This window comes from Camelus dromedarius, chromosome 1, assembly GCF_036321535.1.
Source record: "Camelus dromedarius isolate mCamDro1 chromosome 1, mCamDro1.pat, whole genome shotgun sequence".
In the NCBI taxonomy this organism is placed as follows: domain Eukaryota; kingdom Metazoa; phylum Chordata; class Mammalia; order Artiodactyla; family Camelidae; genus Camelus; species Camelus dromedarius.
The window spans coordinates 120,465,507-120,483,049 of NC_087436.1; the positions used below are offsets into that span (position 1 = coordinate 120,465,507).

The 17,543-nt window shown below is 55.9% G+C and overlaps 1 protein-coding gene across 3 annotated transcripts in view; it reads left to right on the forward strand.

Annotated features, from left to right (window-relative positions):
* HTRA3 (HtrA serine peptidase 3) overlaps positions 1 to 17,236 on the forward strand; it is a 31,136-nt gene extending 13,900 nt beyond the window's left edge. For 2 of the 3 annotated variants that reach the window (XM_010996912.3, XM_064488480.1), the window contains exons 3-10: positions 1,180 to 1,402; positions 3,416 to 3,610; positions 4,359 to 4,391; positions 6,104 to 6,218; positions 8,004 to 8,039; positions 13,195 to 13,243; positions 14,847 to 14,942; positions 16,069 to 17,236. In XM_010996912.3, the coding sequence (XP_010995214.3) occupies positions 1,180 to 1,402; positions 3,416 to 3,610; positions 4,359 to 4,391; positions 6,104 to 6,218; positions 8,004 to 8,039; positions 13,195 to 13,243; positions 14,847 to 14,942; positions 16,069 to 16,234 (913 nt within the window). In that variant the 3' untranslated portion in view covers positions 16,235 to 17,236. The remainder of the gene's footprint in view (positions 1 to 1,179; positions 1,403 to 3,415; positions 3,611 to 4,358; positions 4,392 to 6,103; positions 6,219 to 8,003; positions 8,040 to 13,194; positions 13,244 to 14,846; positions 14,943 to 16,068) is intronic. The other variant, XM_064488477.1, reaches the window with a different exon arrangement.
* Positions 17,237 to 17,543: the final 307 nt, after the last annotated feature.

Sequence of the window (17,543 nt, forward strand, 5' to 3'; positions counted from 1 at the left end):
CTGCCCTTTGCCTGCCTGACCCAGGCAGGCGGTTTGTGTCACTGGGCCCGTTTCCCCACTGGTAAACTGGACGCCTACCTGCCCTGCAGTGCAGCCACGAGCATGAACTGACTTGGTCCATGGATGAGAGGGCGCTCTTGGTGACATGAGCTGTCGCTGGTCCTGCTGGGCGAGGTGGCGCTCCTGCGCTCCCCAGGGAGTCACGCTCCCCCCCACCCGAGTCTCCCGCCGTCTCTGTTCTTCCCATCCGTCCTGGTTAGGGCCCCACATCACACATCATCCCTGGCCACTGACTACCTGCTGCATCCAGGCCCTGGGGTCCCAGAGGTGACCCACCCTGGAGAAGCATCTGGCACCCCACCTCCCCGCTTCTGGGAGCTGAGGTCCTACTCAGAGGGCTCTGGCCAGGGCTGGGTGCTGTCCCCCAGCAGAGAATACCGACTCGGCCCCCGCGCCCACTGCATCACCTATTTCATCCCATTTTGTGGCGGCAGACACTGAGGCCGGGCGTCCCCTGGCCTGTGAGCCCCGCCATGTCTAGCGCTCCGCGTCTAGGAGCCTGGTGTCTCACCAGTGCTGCTCACCAGCCGGGTCTCACCAGTGCTGCTCCCCCTGACATCTGGGGCTTCCAGGCACTCAGCAGAGGGGAGGTGTGCTTACTGCCCTCCCCGGTGTCTGGGACACTGACATTCCCTGGGGACCTGCTGTGTGACAGTCCCATGGGCGCTGTGTGCATATCCCTATGACAGGAGCAGCCCAGCTTGTTGAGTGCATCCTCACTCCATGGAGCTGGTCTTGTTAGCCCATTTCCTAGATGGGGTAACTGAGGCTCAGAAGAGTGAGCCACCTGCCCACAGTCAGGCAGATGTAAGCAGGGACTGGACTTGGGGTTAGAAAGCTGGTTTGTCTGTCTCCTATTGTGTCGCCATGGGTCTGATGTTTCTGGACCTCATGTCTCATCTCCGCATGTTGCAAGTCAGAGATCATTGCCTCCTCTTTGTGGCTGTGAAATGGGTCTACACTTAATGACCTGGCCACAGTCACAGTCAGGAGGTGGCAGAGCAGGGATTCAGCCGTGGGCCTGGTGGACTCCAAACCCATGTGCTGGCTCTGCTCCCCTCCTGCCGGCGCACGGCTGTGTCCACGCCCTGAATGCCCGCCCGCGCTGCCTCCCTGCAGACACCCTCTGTTTGGCCGAAACGTGCCCCTGTCCAGCGGCTCGGGCTTCATCATGTCGGAGGCGGGCCTGATCATCACCAACGCCCACGTGGTGTCCAGCAGCAACACTGTCTCAGGCCGGGAGCAGCTCAAGGTGCAGCTGCAGAACGGTGACACCTATGAGGCCACCATCAAAGACATCGACAAGAAGTCGGACATCGCCACCATCAAGATCCACCCCAAAGTGAGTGGGCAGTGGAGGGGTGGGGGCGCCTCCCCAGACCCCAGGGCCCCAGGGACCAGAGACGCGCCAGCCTGCTCTTCCCATTGGACACCTGGAGGAACCGAGGCCCAGAGGGACTGGCAACATGTCCCCAGTCCTGCATCCAGTCAGACTAGAGCTTGGGTGTCCAGATACCACCCTGGGCTTCCCCAGGCCACCAGGTACAGGGCAGAGCAGGCTGCCATCCAGGAAGTGTGCCACCCACAGTCACTCCCACACGGGGGGCCTCCAAAGGGACACTTCTGTCGTCCCTCCTGGACCCATCCCTGTGGGTGCAGCTGTCCCCAGGGGGGGTGACAGAAGCCGGTGGGGAGCACTTAGGAAACATGCCCCATCCTTCCCTCCACCTCCACTTCGATCCCCCGCTGAGCAGGCAGACCCACCCGGGACCACGGTCACCTTCCGTTATGACCACTGGCTCTTTCTAGGCCAGCCGCCAACGGCACCTGTGTGCACCCTAATTCTCCCCGCGGCCCTTCGCGGGAGAGGTTTCGGTGTCCTGCTATTTCAGATGGGAAACTGAGGCTCAGGGGTTAGAGACTGCCCGTGGTCACTCTAACTGGGGACCCGCTCGGCCGAGTCCTGGCCTCCCTCCAGCGTGTTTCCTGCCATCCAACAGTGTGGTCACAACTCGGGGGGCCGCCGTGGGCTCAGCTGTGGTGACCAGCGGCCTGCGCACACCACGAGGCCGGTGAGGGGCAGGTCCATCTGTGCTGGCGGGCCCAGCTTGACTGACTTTGAGCCCAGCTTCTGCTCTTTCTGAATGAAAGTTGCCAGCTTTCGAGATGATCTGGTTTTCGCAAGGAGGTCTCCTCTTGCTCAATCACGGGAGAGGAGACCTTACGGCCCGCGTAGCCCCTGCCCGCTTCTGCGCCCTTGCACTGCGCTCTCTGAGTCTGGGGCACCGCCTCCGTGTAGACGAGGTCAGGGGGCTGCAGTGAGACGTGTACTTGAGGAGGGAGGTTGGCAGACTTTCTCTGCGAAGCACCAGACAGCAAACGATTTAGGTTTCACGAGCCCTGTAATCTCTGTTGCAAACTCTCAACTTCATACTGTCCTGGGAAAGCAGCCACAGGCGAGACAGATGGCGGACTGTGTTCCAGTAAGAGTTTAATTATGGAACAGGCCACTGAATTGGGCTGGACTTGCTCGAGGGCCACAGTTTGCGATCCCTGCCCAAGGACCCCATGGGGAGAGGCAGAGCCGGACTAGACTGAGGGCTGGCTGCGCTGGGTCTCTCCCCTTCCAGGCACCGTGACGGAAACTCAGGGTGGGCAGAGGGCACACCCCAGCGGCCACCTGTGGCCAAAGATGCCGGCAGAGTCGGCAAGACCCAGGCGCCCCGGCGTCCCGGGCAGCCCAGTGCCTGCAGGGGCTCTCCGGGCAGCCGGGCTGCCTCTCAGCCCCCGTGCCCTGCAGACCGAGCCTTGGGGATGCTGCCAGCCCAGGCGCACTCAGACCACAGGGGAGCCAAACCCTCCCCAGCACCCCTGTGTGTCTGTGTTGGGAGACCAGGCTGAGCTGCGTCAGAAATTCCAAAGCCAGTGCCCAGGGTCCCTTCCTGGGCTCCAGGGCTCACCAGTGTGTGTGCAGTGCATCGTCTGGGTGTTGGTGTCCATGGCTTCTGTCGAATTTTCAGGGGGACCTGTGACCATCGAACCACTGGGCAGCACCCAGCTGGACCGTCTGTGTGTCGCCCCTGTGATGGACCTCCAAGGCCTGCCCTGGGGAGACCTGTGGTTGCTGGTGGGCTGAGCCTCTGCTCCATTGAAGCCAGCCAGTCACAAGGCTCTTGGCCACCACAGGTCATCCGGAGGCCAGCCCGGCCTTGTCTGTGTGGTTGACTTGCCTTGGTTGGCACCCCCTACAGCTCCTGGGACCGCCCTGCCGGGGTCCTGGCAGGGACCTGGATCTGGTCCCTCCAAAGGCTGACAGCTGAGCCTCCCTCACCGTGCCCTCCCCACTGTTCCCCAGAAAAAGCTCCCGGCACTGCAGCTGGGTCACTCGGCAGACCTGCGGCCTGGCGAGTTCGTCGTGGCCATTGGCAGCCCCTTTGCCCTGCAGAACACCGTGACCACGGGCATCGTCAGCACGGCCCAGCGGGACGGCCGGGAGCTGGGCCTCCGGGACTCAGACATGGACTATATCCAGACAGACGCCATCATCAACGTGAGTGCTCCCCGCGGCCCGGGGCGCTCCCTGTCCCCAGAGCCCGCCCCACCATCGACAGTGCCCCTGGCCAGAAAGTTCCTTCTGTACATTAAGTGGAGCCCTGACTCCCTGCGACTGCTGCCCAGGGTGCTGGGCCTGCCCTGGGGTTAGAGGCTGCTGCCCTGACCTGGGGCAGCCCTTCAGAGATGCAGAGGCTTAGCCAGGGCCCCTGAAGTATCTTTGCCCAAATTACACCCCAAATCAACATTATTGTTACTATTTTATTATTATTATTTATTACTATATTGGATGGTACCTTTTGCATTCACAAAGCACTTTGCCCGGATGCACAGCGCCTGCGTCTTTGGCTTTGCTGTGGTTCAGACACTCTTCTGGAAATGTCAGTCTTTGAGAGACTCCTTGAAGCCAGTGGGATGGGAAATAGCACCCAACCCTGCATCCGCCGGGGCTGCCCTGCCCGTGAGTGGTGTTGACGCCAGTGTGAGGCTGGAGGGGGTCTGTGGGGCCTGTGTGCAAGCACTGGGCCAGGCCGGTCCCCAATCCTCACACGGCTGTGCCCTTGGCCTCTGTGGCCTCAGCTTTCTTATCTGTGAAGTGGGGTCAGGGATGAGGCCTATTGGTGCTGTCAGGGGTGAAATTCAAGTACATGTTCCTGTGCCGGTTAGGATGAAGGCTGGCAGAAAGAGCTTCAGGAACCTCGGGGTGGGGGCTTGGGACACACTAACGTCGGTTTCCTCCCCTGCAGTACGGGAACTCCGGGGGACCGCTGGTGAACCTGGTGAGTGTCTCCTGGAGCGGGGGCCTCTAATTTTCTGGGGCTCTGCTCACATGGGAGGCACGGCCTCAAGGCATGGAGGGGACCCCGAACACGGCCTTCAGACCCCCACAGCCAACTGCTGGAGACCCAGGAGGAGGACATAGCTCAAGCGCGTGCAGCCTGTGCCCCTGGGGTGCTGGTGCTGGAGGAGGAAGGAGGGACGCCCCGAGAACTACAGCCGAGGCAGGGCCGTGTGCCCGTCGTGGACACAGGGCAGGGACACCGGTCAGGGACCAGCCACCCCCTCCAGGCCTCCCCACCTTCACATTCATATGAGATGAGATGGGTGTGCCATGCCTTGGCGTCCAGGCTCCCTGGAATTGGTCCCTGCACTCGGCCACGTAAGGATAGACCAGGCCATGGGTGGGGACTCCAAGGTCCAGCCCGCTCCAAAGCAGAAGCCAGATCTCATGGGGACTCCTTAGCCTGGCCATCTGGGCAGTGCCGGGGGTCCCATCCAAGGAGCGGGTAGGACAGGGACACACCGGCACAGTGTGAGGAGCAGTGGGAGCGCTGGGGGGGTGCGGGGAGGCGTCCTGACAGCAGACATGGGATCAGGGAGGGCTTCCTGGAGGCAGAGCATCTGACCTGGGCTGCAGAGTTGGAGGGTTCGGGTGGACGGAGACACAGAGGAGAAGGATATTCCAGGGGCGAGGGCAGAGCACAAGCGCACGGTGCAGGCGCCGCCCCTGGAGCAGCAGGGTGGGACACAGCGCGAGGAGGCCGGTGGGCCACGCGTCCTGACACAGGTGGCGGTCCCCGCGCCCTGACAAGTGCTGCAGTCTTCCAGCGGGGCTCAGGGAGCTCCTGTGGGGGGACTGCAGGCTGGAGGTCAGGAGGTCACTGCCTGCTGTCCAAGAGGTGCGGATGGGCAGGCAGGGCCGATGAGAGAATCTTGATCCGTGAATCTTCTCCTCGGCTGGTCCTCCCACCTTGCAGGCTTCCAGGGAGCAGCCGGGGACAGGAGCTCAGGAGACTGGCAGACCAAGTGTGCCTTTGTCCAGAGTTCTGCCCCAGGCCCCAGAGGGGGCCCCTGGTGAACGGCCCAGGCCCTGGCCTGGGTGTCATGTGCAGGTGTCACCCTTGAGATGGACGGGGGAGCTGGCGTAGGGGTGCGTGTCTGGCTGTGGGAGGAGCTACGTCGCAGGAGTGAGGTCTTTGGTGGCCAGGGCAGATCCGGCCAAGCTGCAGCAGCCTCATGGGGGGGCAGGACGGGGCAGCGTGGGAGCTCAGCTCCAAAGGGACAGAGAGAGTAGGGGTGCTGGGGGGCTGCCCTGTTCCCACTCACCCCCACCCTGCTTCTAGAAGGAGGGGATGGGGGTGTCCCACAGGCCTCATCATGTCCCTCTAGGCTTCGACCCCTCAGAATGCTGCCTGGGGGTGTCCTCGGTCAGGGGCACTGCTTCTCAAGGGCTGACTGCAATCTTCCCCAGCTGCCCAGTGATGGAGGGGGCATTGTCCAGTTTGGAAGCAAAGGTGGGGTCCCTGACCCAGATGTGAACCCCAGAACACCTTTCAGGAATGCTTTGGGGCAGCCCTGGGAGTGAGCATCTCAGGGAGGGCACTGACTGCCAGGGTCACTTCGGGAGCCGAGGCGTGGACACGATGCTCTGAGGTTGAGGGCAGTGGTCCCTTGGCTTCCCCAAGTGACCGCCCCCTGACCTCCCGCCCAGGATGGCGAGGTCATTGGCATCAACACACTCAAGGTTGCGGCCGGCATCTCCTTTGCCATCCCCTCGGACCGCATCACGCGCTTCCTCTCGGAGTTCCAGGACAAGCCGGGCAGAGGTAGGAGCTCCCCGGAGGCATCAGCAGAGGCAGGGCGGCTGTCCCAGGGCTGAGCCCACAGCCTCCAGTGGGGCCGGGCAGACCCTGCGGGGCTGTGTGCCCGCAGTCACTCCTGATCCCGCCCCCAAGTCCTGAGACCTGCCAGGATGCTTCAGACTCTGCCTCCATCAGATCTTCTCCTCAACTCATGGCCATTTTCACCCTTGATCCTCTAGACTGACCCTGTGGCTGGAGATCCCCAACCTCACCTCCCACCTCCCGGGGCTTCCGGGGCCCCACTTGTCTGGGCTGCTCCTTAGTTGTCAGAACCCGGTGCTTCCTTCCTTCCTTCCATCCTCCCACCCACTCTCCCATCTACCCGCCAACCCATCCTTCCATCCACCCACACACCCACTCACAGACCCATCCCCTTCCTTCCTTCCTTCCTTCCTTCCTTCCTTCCTTCCTTCCTTCCTTCCTTCCTTCCTTCCTTCCTTTCCTTCCTCCCCTCCTTCCACCCCTCCTTCCTTCCATCCACCTGCCCATCTCTAAGTCCTCCGTCTTTCAGCCCTCTGGCCATGCAGACTTCCGGGGAGGGTATCCTCGACTCCAGGGGAGTGGAGTCCAAGGCCTTGATCCTTGGACGTCACCTCCTCCAGTCCTTCGTCCCCTCACCCCCAGCCGCACAGGGATGACAGCCTCCCCTGCCCATTCCTAGATGGCCTTGTCCCTCAGAGGACATACCAATCGCCTTCCTAAAGTTGGTGGCAGCAGCTGTTTTCCAGAGGAGGGTCACACTTCTGATCTCAGGACCCTTCCTGGTGGTTTCTGCCTTCCCACCTTTCTTTTCAGCCCCAGTGACTTCTTCCCACATTTTGTCTCCCATGCCCACCTCCTGGCCGGCACCCAGCCCTGACTCAGCCCCACTGCTCACACCTTCAAACTGCCTCCCTGACTCCCCCCAGCCCCCTTGCCAGCAGTTCATCGAGGGCAGGGGGCTTCCTCATGCTTGCCTCATTCTCCAAGACCCAAGAAGCCAAGCACACAGACTCCAGTGCAGCCCAGACAAGTGCCATGGGGACTGGCCACATGAAGAACCGCAGTTGAGGACTCTGGTTCATCGGTGTCCTTGTGCAAGGATAGCCTGGAGCCAAGGCACAGCCAGTGCTCCCTAAAGAAGCTGAAGGCTTCTATTGGACAAGGGTGCCATCTAACCTCTGGAGCCCTTTTCCCCTTGGCTTCTAGGAAGCTCAGAACTTGATCCAGGGCTGAACCTTCATACCGCACTTGGTCTTTTCTCTAATAACCAAGCTTTTCCAGTTTAACGTTCCTCTGCTCCAGGGGTGCCTTTGCCTTTGGCCACCTTCCTGGGAATCGGTGGAGCTGCACTTGGCACGGGTTGAGGTGACTGTCGCTGGGAACGAGGTGGTAGTATCCTCTTCCGTCTTGTCCGTTCTCCTCTGCTGTGCCAGGCAAGACCCCGCCCGGGCTGGTTCACTCCTTTGTTGTACAGGAACTGCCCCTGTCCTCACTGACCTCTCCCCGGACCCCAGGAAGCACTCATCCCATGTCCCCAGAGCTGTCCCCTCCCTGAGGACATGTGGAGTAATGACAGGGCCCGATAAATCTTAGCTGAATGACCAAATCACTTAAAATCCTCCTGAAATTGGTGTTTACTTTTGCTTTTTTTTTAAATGAAAATATGAAATTATGCAAACTCAGTTAATCTGAATTTCTTTGAGACTAACCATCTTTTTATTACATTGAGGGGATGTTGGTTAAGGTGCATATCTTGTTTCCATCTAGGGGTTGGGGTGCAGAGGCCTCTGGGGGACTTTCAAGGTAAGAGTGGCCACCATGCTGGTTGGGGACACCTCGGCCTGGGGCCCCAGGAGGGTCTGGGGGTTCAGCCAGCCTTCAGACTAGAGCGCACCCCCGGGGGTGATTCAGTTGATGAGTTGGGTGGTCCTGGGTGTCCGCCCCTCTGTAAGCTGTGGAGACGGCTCCTCAGTGCTCGCGTCCGGCCTGGGGCATAGGAAACCTCAGTCGTCTCCTGATCGGGGGTCTCTGTGGCCCACCAGCTGAGGGCGAGCTGCGGGGTGCGGGGGAGGGGCGCTGGCAAGAAGGGCCCGAATGCGCATTCCCTGGCCTCGAGGTCGCAGGCAGCCTCCGGGAGCCCATGTGCCAGGGTGCTGAGTCCTCCTCGGACAGGCGAGCAGAGGCGGGAGGAGGCACAGGCACGCATCCCTCAGGGGACTTTCCGGTAAGGACAGGAAGATGAAGGTTGGCAGGATTCTGTTTCTGGAGAGCCTCGGAGGCCACCTGGGCTGCACATCAGCACTGCCCAGGCGCTCCTCACACACAAGCTCAGGAAACTGCAGGTTTTGTCCTCTTTTTAAGCATGACCTCGGGCCATGAGCCAAGCTGACCAGTGGCCAGGACTTGTGTTGGGAGCAGGTTAGAGGGCCGAGGCCTCACTGCCTGGGCCTTTCCCCTCTCCCCTGAGAACCTCATCCAGTCTCGGGGATTTAGATGCCATCTAGAGAGTGAACCCCAGATTTCCACCTTCAGCCCGTCCTTCTCCCTGAGCCCTAGGCTTGGACGTACAGCTGCTTGTTGGACACCTCCACCCCGTCGCTGTCCCCCTTCTCAGTTACGGGCAGCTCCCTCCTCCCGGGTGTCCCACCCCACATCCAGCCACCGGCCCCACTGGCTGGCCCTGCCTTGGGGACGCAGCCATCCTGCACCCGCTCCTCCCATCTCCAGCTCCACCGCCCAAGCCAGCAGGGACACTCCCCTGCGCTACTGCTGCCTCTCTGCTCCCTGCTGCTGCCCTTGCCCCCGGCAGACCCTTCCCATGGCCAGGGGACTTCTTTCAAAATCTCAAGCAGACCACGGCATGTCTCTGCTACAAACCCTCCCCAGGCTCCATCTCAGTGGAAGTAAAAACGAAAGCCTCCCCTGGCCCACCAGATCCATGAGGTGTGGCGTCCCCCCAACTCTGACTTCATCTCCCATGTGGTTCAAACATGCATAATACCGTCCGCCTTCCTCGGTGAGATGCCTGTTTAAGCATTTCGCCCATTTCAGACATTAGGGCTGTTGGTGCTCCACTTAGGTTTTGAGGATTCTTCGTACGTTCTAGCGCGGAGCTCTCTGTCAGAGGAATGAGTTGCAAGTATTTCCCCCGCGTGGCCTGCCTTTGCATTCCTTAAGAGCAGAAGTTTTGTAAATGTTGGGTGAAGTCTAATTTACTGATTTTTATAAGTGGACTGTGCATCTAAGGTTGCATCTGGGAAACCTTGCTAGCCAAGGTCAGAAAGATTTTTCTCCTCGAAGCTTTATTTTCTGAGGTTTTAGATGTAGGATTATGCTGTGCTTTGAATTATTCTTTAAAACAGGGCCCAGTGTGAATCAAGTTCTTTTTTCTTTCTTTGTGTTGAATATTCAGCCGTCCTAGCACCATTCGTTGGAACGACTATCCTTCCTCTGCTGAGTCACTTTGGTACCTTTGTCGAAAACAAACTAAGTATCTTCTGCTCTCCTTGGGTCCTTCTGTCCACCAAGGTCACACCGTCCCGCTTCTCCTGGCTTTGCGATGAGCCTTGAGGTCAGGCAGTGTCAGGCCCCCGCCAGGTCTTCCTTCCCAAAGTCGCTTTGGTTCTTCTAAATCCTTCTAAATCCATACGAATTTTAGAATCAGCTTGTCAATTTCTACCCCCCCCCAAAAAAAACCTGCTGCTATTTTAATTGAGATTGTCCTGAGTCTATAGACTGACTTGGGGGAGAATTGTCATCTTAACAATATTGAATCTTTTGGCCCATGAACACAGATATTGCCCCATTATTTAGGTCTTGTTTGATTTCTTTCAGCAATTTTTTTTCTAGTTTTCAGAGTACAGGTTTTAAGCATCAGATTTATTCCTAAGTATTTTATAATTTTTGTGCTATTCAAAATTATTCTTTTAAATTTTAATTTCTGAATGTTTGTTACTTACTAAAATATACAAATAAAATTGATTTTTGTACTTTGACCGTGAGATCGTGCAGCCTTGGTAACTCACTTATTAGTTCTAGTGGCTTTCTGTAGATTCCATCTGATTTCTACACAGATGATTATGCAGTCTGTGAATAAAGACGGTTTTACTTCTTCCTTTCCAATCCAAATGCTTTTTTTCTTGCCTGGCCAGGTTCTCCCATAAAAATGTTAAATAAAAGTGGTGAGAGTGGACTTCCTTGCCTCATTACCGATCTTAGGGAGAAATCTTCAGTTTCTCTCTATTAAGTATGATGCTAAGTAAAGTATTTTCATAGATGTTCTTTATCAGGTTGAAAAAGATCCTTTTTACTTCTCATTATTATTAGGAATAGATGTTAGATTTTGTAAATGCTTTTTCTGCATCTTTTGAGATGACAGTTTCACATTTTATTCTGTTAATATGGTAAGTTGCACTGATTTTTGTTGTTAAACCATCCTTGCATTCCTGGAATATGTATTCCATGATGTATTATCCTTTTTATATATTGTTGCATTTGATTTGCTGAAAACATTCAAAGATTTTCCCCATCTATCTTCATGAGGGACATTGGTCCAGTTTTCTTTTCTGGCTTTGGTGTTGGGATAACACATTGAGAATTTATTTAGGAAAAGCATTCCTCCTGGGTGTCTCCTCTACTCTCCATCCTCTGCTCCTTCATGTCTGACACATCTGCTCACTAAGTGTGTGGGGTTTCCCCATGCCAAGCTGAATGCTCTACCATTTAACTCAATTCTGACACTGTCTACCTGGAGAGAGCATCAGACCCTGCAAGTGAAGGGCTGGTCTAGCAAGACCACCCCTGACCTCACCTCCAGATGCTGATTGCATACTTCCTGTGACTATAAATCAGAATTTCCCATGAACCTCTTCTTGGCTTGGGTCACTTGCTAGAGCAGGAAAACAGTTTACTTATTAGGTTACCAGTTGCCTTTAAAAGGATGTGACCTGGAAACAGCCTGATGGGAGAGATGCACAGGGCAAGGCATGAGGGAAGGGTGTGGAGCTTCCATGATCTCTGGATGCACCAATCTTCCAGCACCTCTACAGGGTCACCAACCTAGAAGCTCTCCAAATCCATTCTTTTGGGGTTTTACAGAGGCTTTATTACATAGGCAAGACTGACCAAATGATTGGCCATTGGCAATTGATTCAGCTTCTAGCCCCTCTCCCTTCCCCAGAGGCAGGGTAAGGAGGCTGGGGCTGAAACTTCCAACTCTCTAATTACATGGTTGGTTCCCCTGGCAAACAGCTCCCATCCCTAGGGGCTTTCCAAAAGTCACCTCATTAATATAAACTTTGGTGTGACAGAAAGGGGCTTGTTATGGAAGGTAAAAGCCCATTTCACCTTTATAGTTCTGGAGCTATTTCAAGAGCTGGGAGCAAAAGATGTCCCTTATAGCTCTAATCACTTTAAGAAATGAAAAAATTTTAGGAGCATTTGTTAGGAACCATGAGTAAAGACCAGAATATATATGTATTTTTTATTATAAATCACAATATCACAGAAGTACTCACTCATTTTGCAGTTTTCTAGAGGAGTTTGTGTAGAATTGGCATGACTTCTTAAACATTAGGTGTAATTCTCGGGTGAGACCACCTGGGCCTGAACTTTCTTTGTGGGAAGATTTTTAACTACAACTTCAATTTCTTTAATAAATATAGGGCTGCTGAGGTTCTCTGTTTCTTCTTGAGTGAGCTTTAAAGGTCTGGAAATTTCAAGAAATTTGTCCACTTTATCAGATTTGTCAAATTTATTGACATCAAGTTGTTCATAATAGTTTCTCATTATCCTCTTAATAGCTGTGGGATCTGTAGTGATGTCACCCCTCTGATTCCTCATGTTCCTGGTATCTTTTCTCACTTTTTCCCTAATCAGTCTGGCTAAAGGCTTAAAAATTTTATTGATCTCAAAGAATCAGCTTCTGGGTTTCATTTATTTTCTCCGTTGTGTTTTTATTTCCTGTGTCATTGATTCCTATTCTTCATTGTTTCTTTTCTTCTGCCTAGATGAGGTTTCATTTGATCCTCTTTTTCTAGTTTTTAAGGAGAAAGCAGAAGTTATTGATTTGAGAACTTTCTTCTTTTCTGATATTGGCACTTTGGTGCTATTGATTTCCCTCTAAGTTCCTCTTTAGTAACTATATCCCACAAAGTTTGGTATGTTGTATTTTCAGTTTTATTCAGTTTAAAATACTTTCTAATTGCCCTTTTAATTTCTTCATTGAAGATGGCTTATTTAGAAATGCATCATCTAGTTTCTAAGCTTTGGGGAATCTTGTAGATATCTTTCTGTTCTTGATTTCTAGTTTAATTCCATTGTGGTCAGAGACTATAGTTTTATGATATGAAATTTTTAAAATACACTGAGACTTGTTTATGGTTCAGAATACATAAATGTCATTTCTGAGTCTGACACCTGCTAGGTCACAGGCTGGAGCAGCTGGGAGAATAGAGGTCACACCTTAGCATGTTTTGTATATAATTCTCCAGCCAGAGTGCCCGCCACATGGTTAGTGCTCACTGGGCATTACCAATTAGTATTACTATTAATGAAGAAGGCAAGGGAAGGTGATGAGCTCCAATCAGAGTAAGGCAAGTTTGGGGAGCCTGTGGGATGGAGACTGGAGAGGAGAGCCCCACTGTCCGTTGGGGTTTGGCTGTGGGGCTCAGTAAGAGAGCAGATGTCAGAGCTGATACTGGATGGTGCCTGAGGGTGAGGGTGGGCGTGAAGCCACCAGATTAGAGCCAGGATGTCCCTCGGCTCCTCAAGAGCAGCCAAGTGGAGGGAGGCGGCTCTATGTGCCTGATCACTCAGAGGCTGGGCTGGCCCAGGCAGAGTGACCCCTGCTGCCTTCTACTCCCAGTGTGGGGGGCCAAGGGGATTCTGCCCTTGACTGGATGCTCAGGGAGGACAGGGGCTCCATGGTGGTTCTGAGTCCTGACATGCTCTGTTTCAGACTGGAAGAAGCGCTTCATCGGCATACGGATGCGGACCATCACACCAAGGTTGGTGTCTGAAGGGCGCTGCTCCCTGCCGCCCATCCAATCTCATGCCTCTCCTCCACCCACCTCCCAGACCCTGGCCCGGACATGTCTGGCCACGGGCGGATGCTCTAGCAGACCAGACACACTCATCCTTCTGAGCCTCTGCTCAGGCTAGTTCCTCTGCCTGGAAAATCTTGCCCACTTTGTCTGGTAGACTCCTTGGGCTCCCACAGGACTCTATTCAGGTGCCCTTCCTCCAGGAAGCCTCCCAGATTAATTTCCTGTGGCCGCCATAACAAATTACCACAAACTTGGTGGCTTAAAACAGAAATTCATTCTCTCACAGTTCTGGAAGCCAGAAGTCCAAAATCAAGGTGTCAGCAGGGCTGCACTTCTGCTGGATTCTTCCAGGGAAGAACCCTTCCTTGTGTCTCCCAGCTTCTGGGGGTTCCAGGTGTTTCTTGGGTTGTAGTTGCATCACTCCAAACTCTGCCTTTCTCATCACATGGCGTCTGCTTTCTATGTGTCTGTGTCCAATCTCCCTCTTTGTTCTCTTATAAAAACACCAGTCATTGGGTTTAGGGCCCACCCTAAGTCAGGCTGATCTCCTCTACAGATCCTTAACCAACTGTGTCTGCAAAGATCCTACTTCCAAACAAAGTCACAGTCCGAGGCCCTGGGCGGACATGAGTTTTTGCAGAGGACACTACTCTGCCTCACCAGGTTACTCAAGTGGGAGAAGGCGCCTCCTCTTCACTTGCATAGCTGGGCTCCCTTCCCCAGCTTTGCAGTGGTCCCACAGCGTCAGCATTGCCTGCCCCCAACCTTGACCATGGGCTCCTTGGGAGCAAGGACTGTGTCTTGCTCATCCCTCTGCTTCCCCACCTCTCAGTACCAGGTCTACACCAGAGTGTGTGCCTACAAATACTGAATGCGTGACATAGAGAAGGGGTTGGGGAAGAGGAAGAAGAGGGAGGGAGGAAAGGAAGCAGAAGGGAAGAAAATGCAAAGTCAAGTCCAGGGGTTTGAAAAGGGAAGAGGTCGCTGCTCTGGGGGAAGAACTAAGGCTCACCAGACCCTCCCACCCACACAGTCCCTAAAACGACCATACTTCCTGTTCATCTAGGGAATAAGTCTGAAAGTAATTTGGAATGAAGACCAATATACCAGTTTATCCTTTAAAGAGGTTCTTTCTTTCTCTCCTTCCATCCATCCATCACCATCTGTCCAGTCCCCGTCTCTCCACTCCATCACTCACCCATTGTCTGTTCACCCTCCTTCCATCTGTCCATTTATCCATCCATCTATCCATCCACCTGATCGTCCCTCCCTCTACCTTTCCTTCCTTTTCCATCCATCCCCTGACCCAGCCTCACATCTATCCGTCAGCCTCCCCTCTCCATACTTCTGACCATCCCCTCCACGGGAGATTTCTCTTGAGGAGCCCGTGTTGAGTGGGGGCCACAGATAAGAACCAGTGACAACCCCGGATGGGCAGTGGCAGGACAGGGCAGTATGGGAGCCCAGGAGAGACTCCTTGCCTGGCCTGGGCGGTGGGGGGATGGAGGGGGAGTTACTTCAGCGGCTCAGAAGATGTGCTTTCACAGTGGAACTGCCTTTTCAGTTTGGTGGAAGAACTGAAGGCCGGCAACCCAGACTTCCCGGCGGTCAGCAGTGGGATTTACGTGCAGGAGGTTGTTCCAAACTCGCCTTCTCAGAGGTAGGCTCCGCCAGAGGAAGCGGGGAGGCCGGGTGGGCGGGCACAGAGCCTGGGTCTGGCCTGCTTCACTGACCTCGCATGACCTCGAACTTCCTGGCAACATGACGCAAGGTAGAAGTGGCCAGGGGGATTCTGGCTGGTCCTCTATGCTGAGGGCAGGCTGGAGAGACGAAGTACCCAGCAGAGCACTAGCCCCCGAGGCCCCTTCAACCCAACAGGACCCTTCCTTCCTGTTCTGTGTGCTGCTCAGGAGGATGTGTCAGAAGACATGGACTCTGTGTCCTTCTACCATGAGCCCCGCACGCATGCTCAGCCCGCAGCCAGCCTGCAGCAAAAATTGTTGCAATATAGATCCACAAAGCCAGAAAATAACCACCCAAACTCAAGCTCTTTTTTCCGGGTTGCTGTACCCCACTGATTCAGCAGACAGCAGTCATCAAGAACAACCACATGCAGGGCACCCCAAGAGCCAGAGAAGGGGGCTTGGTGGGGACCGAGGATGCCGCATGAGCTGGGCATTCCATACGCATTGTCTCAGTTAATCCTCACTGTGGCCCAGGAGGTGCGGGCTGCTGCTCTCACCCCACTTCATAGATGGGAAGACTGAGGCTCAGTGAAGTCACTCTTCCGAGGGCACACAGCACACACGTGTGGATCTGGGCTCTGTCACCCATGCGCCTAACCACTGCCCTCCTCCTGGGTGAAGGGGAAGGTCGCAGCAAGTCAGGTGCAGAAGGGAGGCTGGCCAGCTCACTCTGCTGCTCATGTGAAGATCTTAGCAGCTGTTGTAACATTAGAATCAACTCCCTGGACCTCGCTGTAATTTACAAAGCATGTTTCCACATAGGATGGTAGATGTGGAAAGTGAGGCTCCAAGGGGCAGGATTGCTGGCCCAAGGCAATCCAGCCCTGCAGCCCCCAGCCCTTCTGATGCATAGAAGTAGCCCCGCAAAGCCCAAGCCTGTTGGAGGACGCGGTTTTCATCTGGTGTAAGAACCTTGCAGTCAGGGCCCTGGTCTTACCTGCTGAGGTGATTTTTCTTAACCTGCTGCAGTTAAAACCCACTGTGCCCAGGGCCTGGGTCTCGCAGGGATGTGCGGTGACCCTGTGTCTTCCCTGTTGGCAGAGGGGGCATCCAAGATGGCGACATCATTGTCAAGGTCAACGGGCGCCCTCTGGCGGACTCGAGCGAGCTGCAGGAGGCTGTCCTGACTGAGTCCCCCCTGCTGCTGGAGGTGAGGCGGGGGAACGATGACCTTCTCTTCAGCATCGCACCCGAGGTGGTCCTGTGAACGTGGGCCACCTCCCTCCATCGCCGAGCTCCAGAGCCTGCGGCCAAGCACAGGTGCCAGCAGACTGGTTCCGTCCCAAGCTGCTGCCTCCCGCAGGATCAGGACAAGGGACTGCGGCTGGTCCACAGCAGAGCCAGTGGCCTCCTCCCAGCCTTCCAGGGTCAGAGCCACAGGCTGGGCTTGGCTGGGGGTCCGCATCTCAGCCTTCAGGGAGCGTTGGCTTCCACGTCACAGGGCCCCTGGGGCAGCCTGATGTCCCCACCCCCAACAAATGCTCCTGAGGGCCCGTCCCAGTTCCCTGGGTCTAGATAACTCTTGTACTTCCCCGAAGTCCCATCCTCTCTCCCACCTTCCTGTCTTTGCGCCTATCCATACCTCTCTCTGAAATGCTCTCTGCTCCTCCCACCCGACTCTCGCCTCTTCAGGTCTCAGCCCCCCAGCCTCCTCCTCTCCTAGGTTCTCCTCCCTGGCCCCCCACGCCCAGTAGCACAGAGCCCACCACGTTGAATGACCAGGGCTGTTTGCCTGGTCAGCCTGGAGTCCCTGGAGGGTGGGCCACGTCTGCCCCCTTGAGGAGTCAGGTGTGGCAGGTCTGGCCCGGAGCCGACCCCGCGGGATGTTCCCTGGCTGCCCAGCTGAGCCCTGGGGCTGGGCGACAAGGTCCGCCTTCCCAGGCGGGAGAGGAGCTGGCAGGGAGCAGAGTGTGTCTGGCCCCCCCGGAAGGCCAGCTCATCCTCTGAGAGGAGACCAGGGGGCGGTAGGCCGAGGAGACGGGGACCCACAGAGGGAGGGTGGCGAGGACTGAGCCGGCCTCGCCTCCCGTGCTGGTCTGTGTGGAGCAAGGACTGGCAGCATCACCCCAGGAGCCGGCGAAAGGTGCTTCCTCTCTGCGGGGAGCCTGTTTCTAGGCGGGTCCGTGAGCTTCGCTGTCCAGTCCGGTCCCATGTTGCTTGTACTGTATGTTTCTCTACTGTACGGAAATTAAAGTTTACAAAGCACAGAGTCCCTCCCCAGCAGGGGCGTTTGGGGCAGCCCACCCAACGCCAACAGCTTCTCCTGCCCCAGAGCCAACACGTCAACAGACAAGAAGACCTCGGACCAACCACCTCGAGCACAGGGCATCACCACGCACCGCCGCCCGGCTCCCCGTTCACCTTGGCCCCCTGGTCCCAGACAAGACGCCTCCCCTCCCCATGCCGTGGCCTCTCCCTCCATGCAGAAGGGCACCGAGACCACCGACCTCCCGGCAGCCGGGCGGAATACTCGGAGAGACACCTGGCCCGCAGCAGCAAGCCCCGCTAAGCCTGCG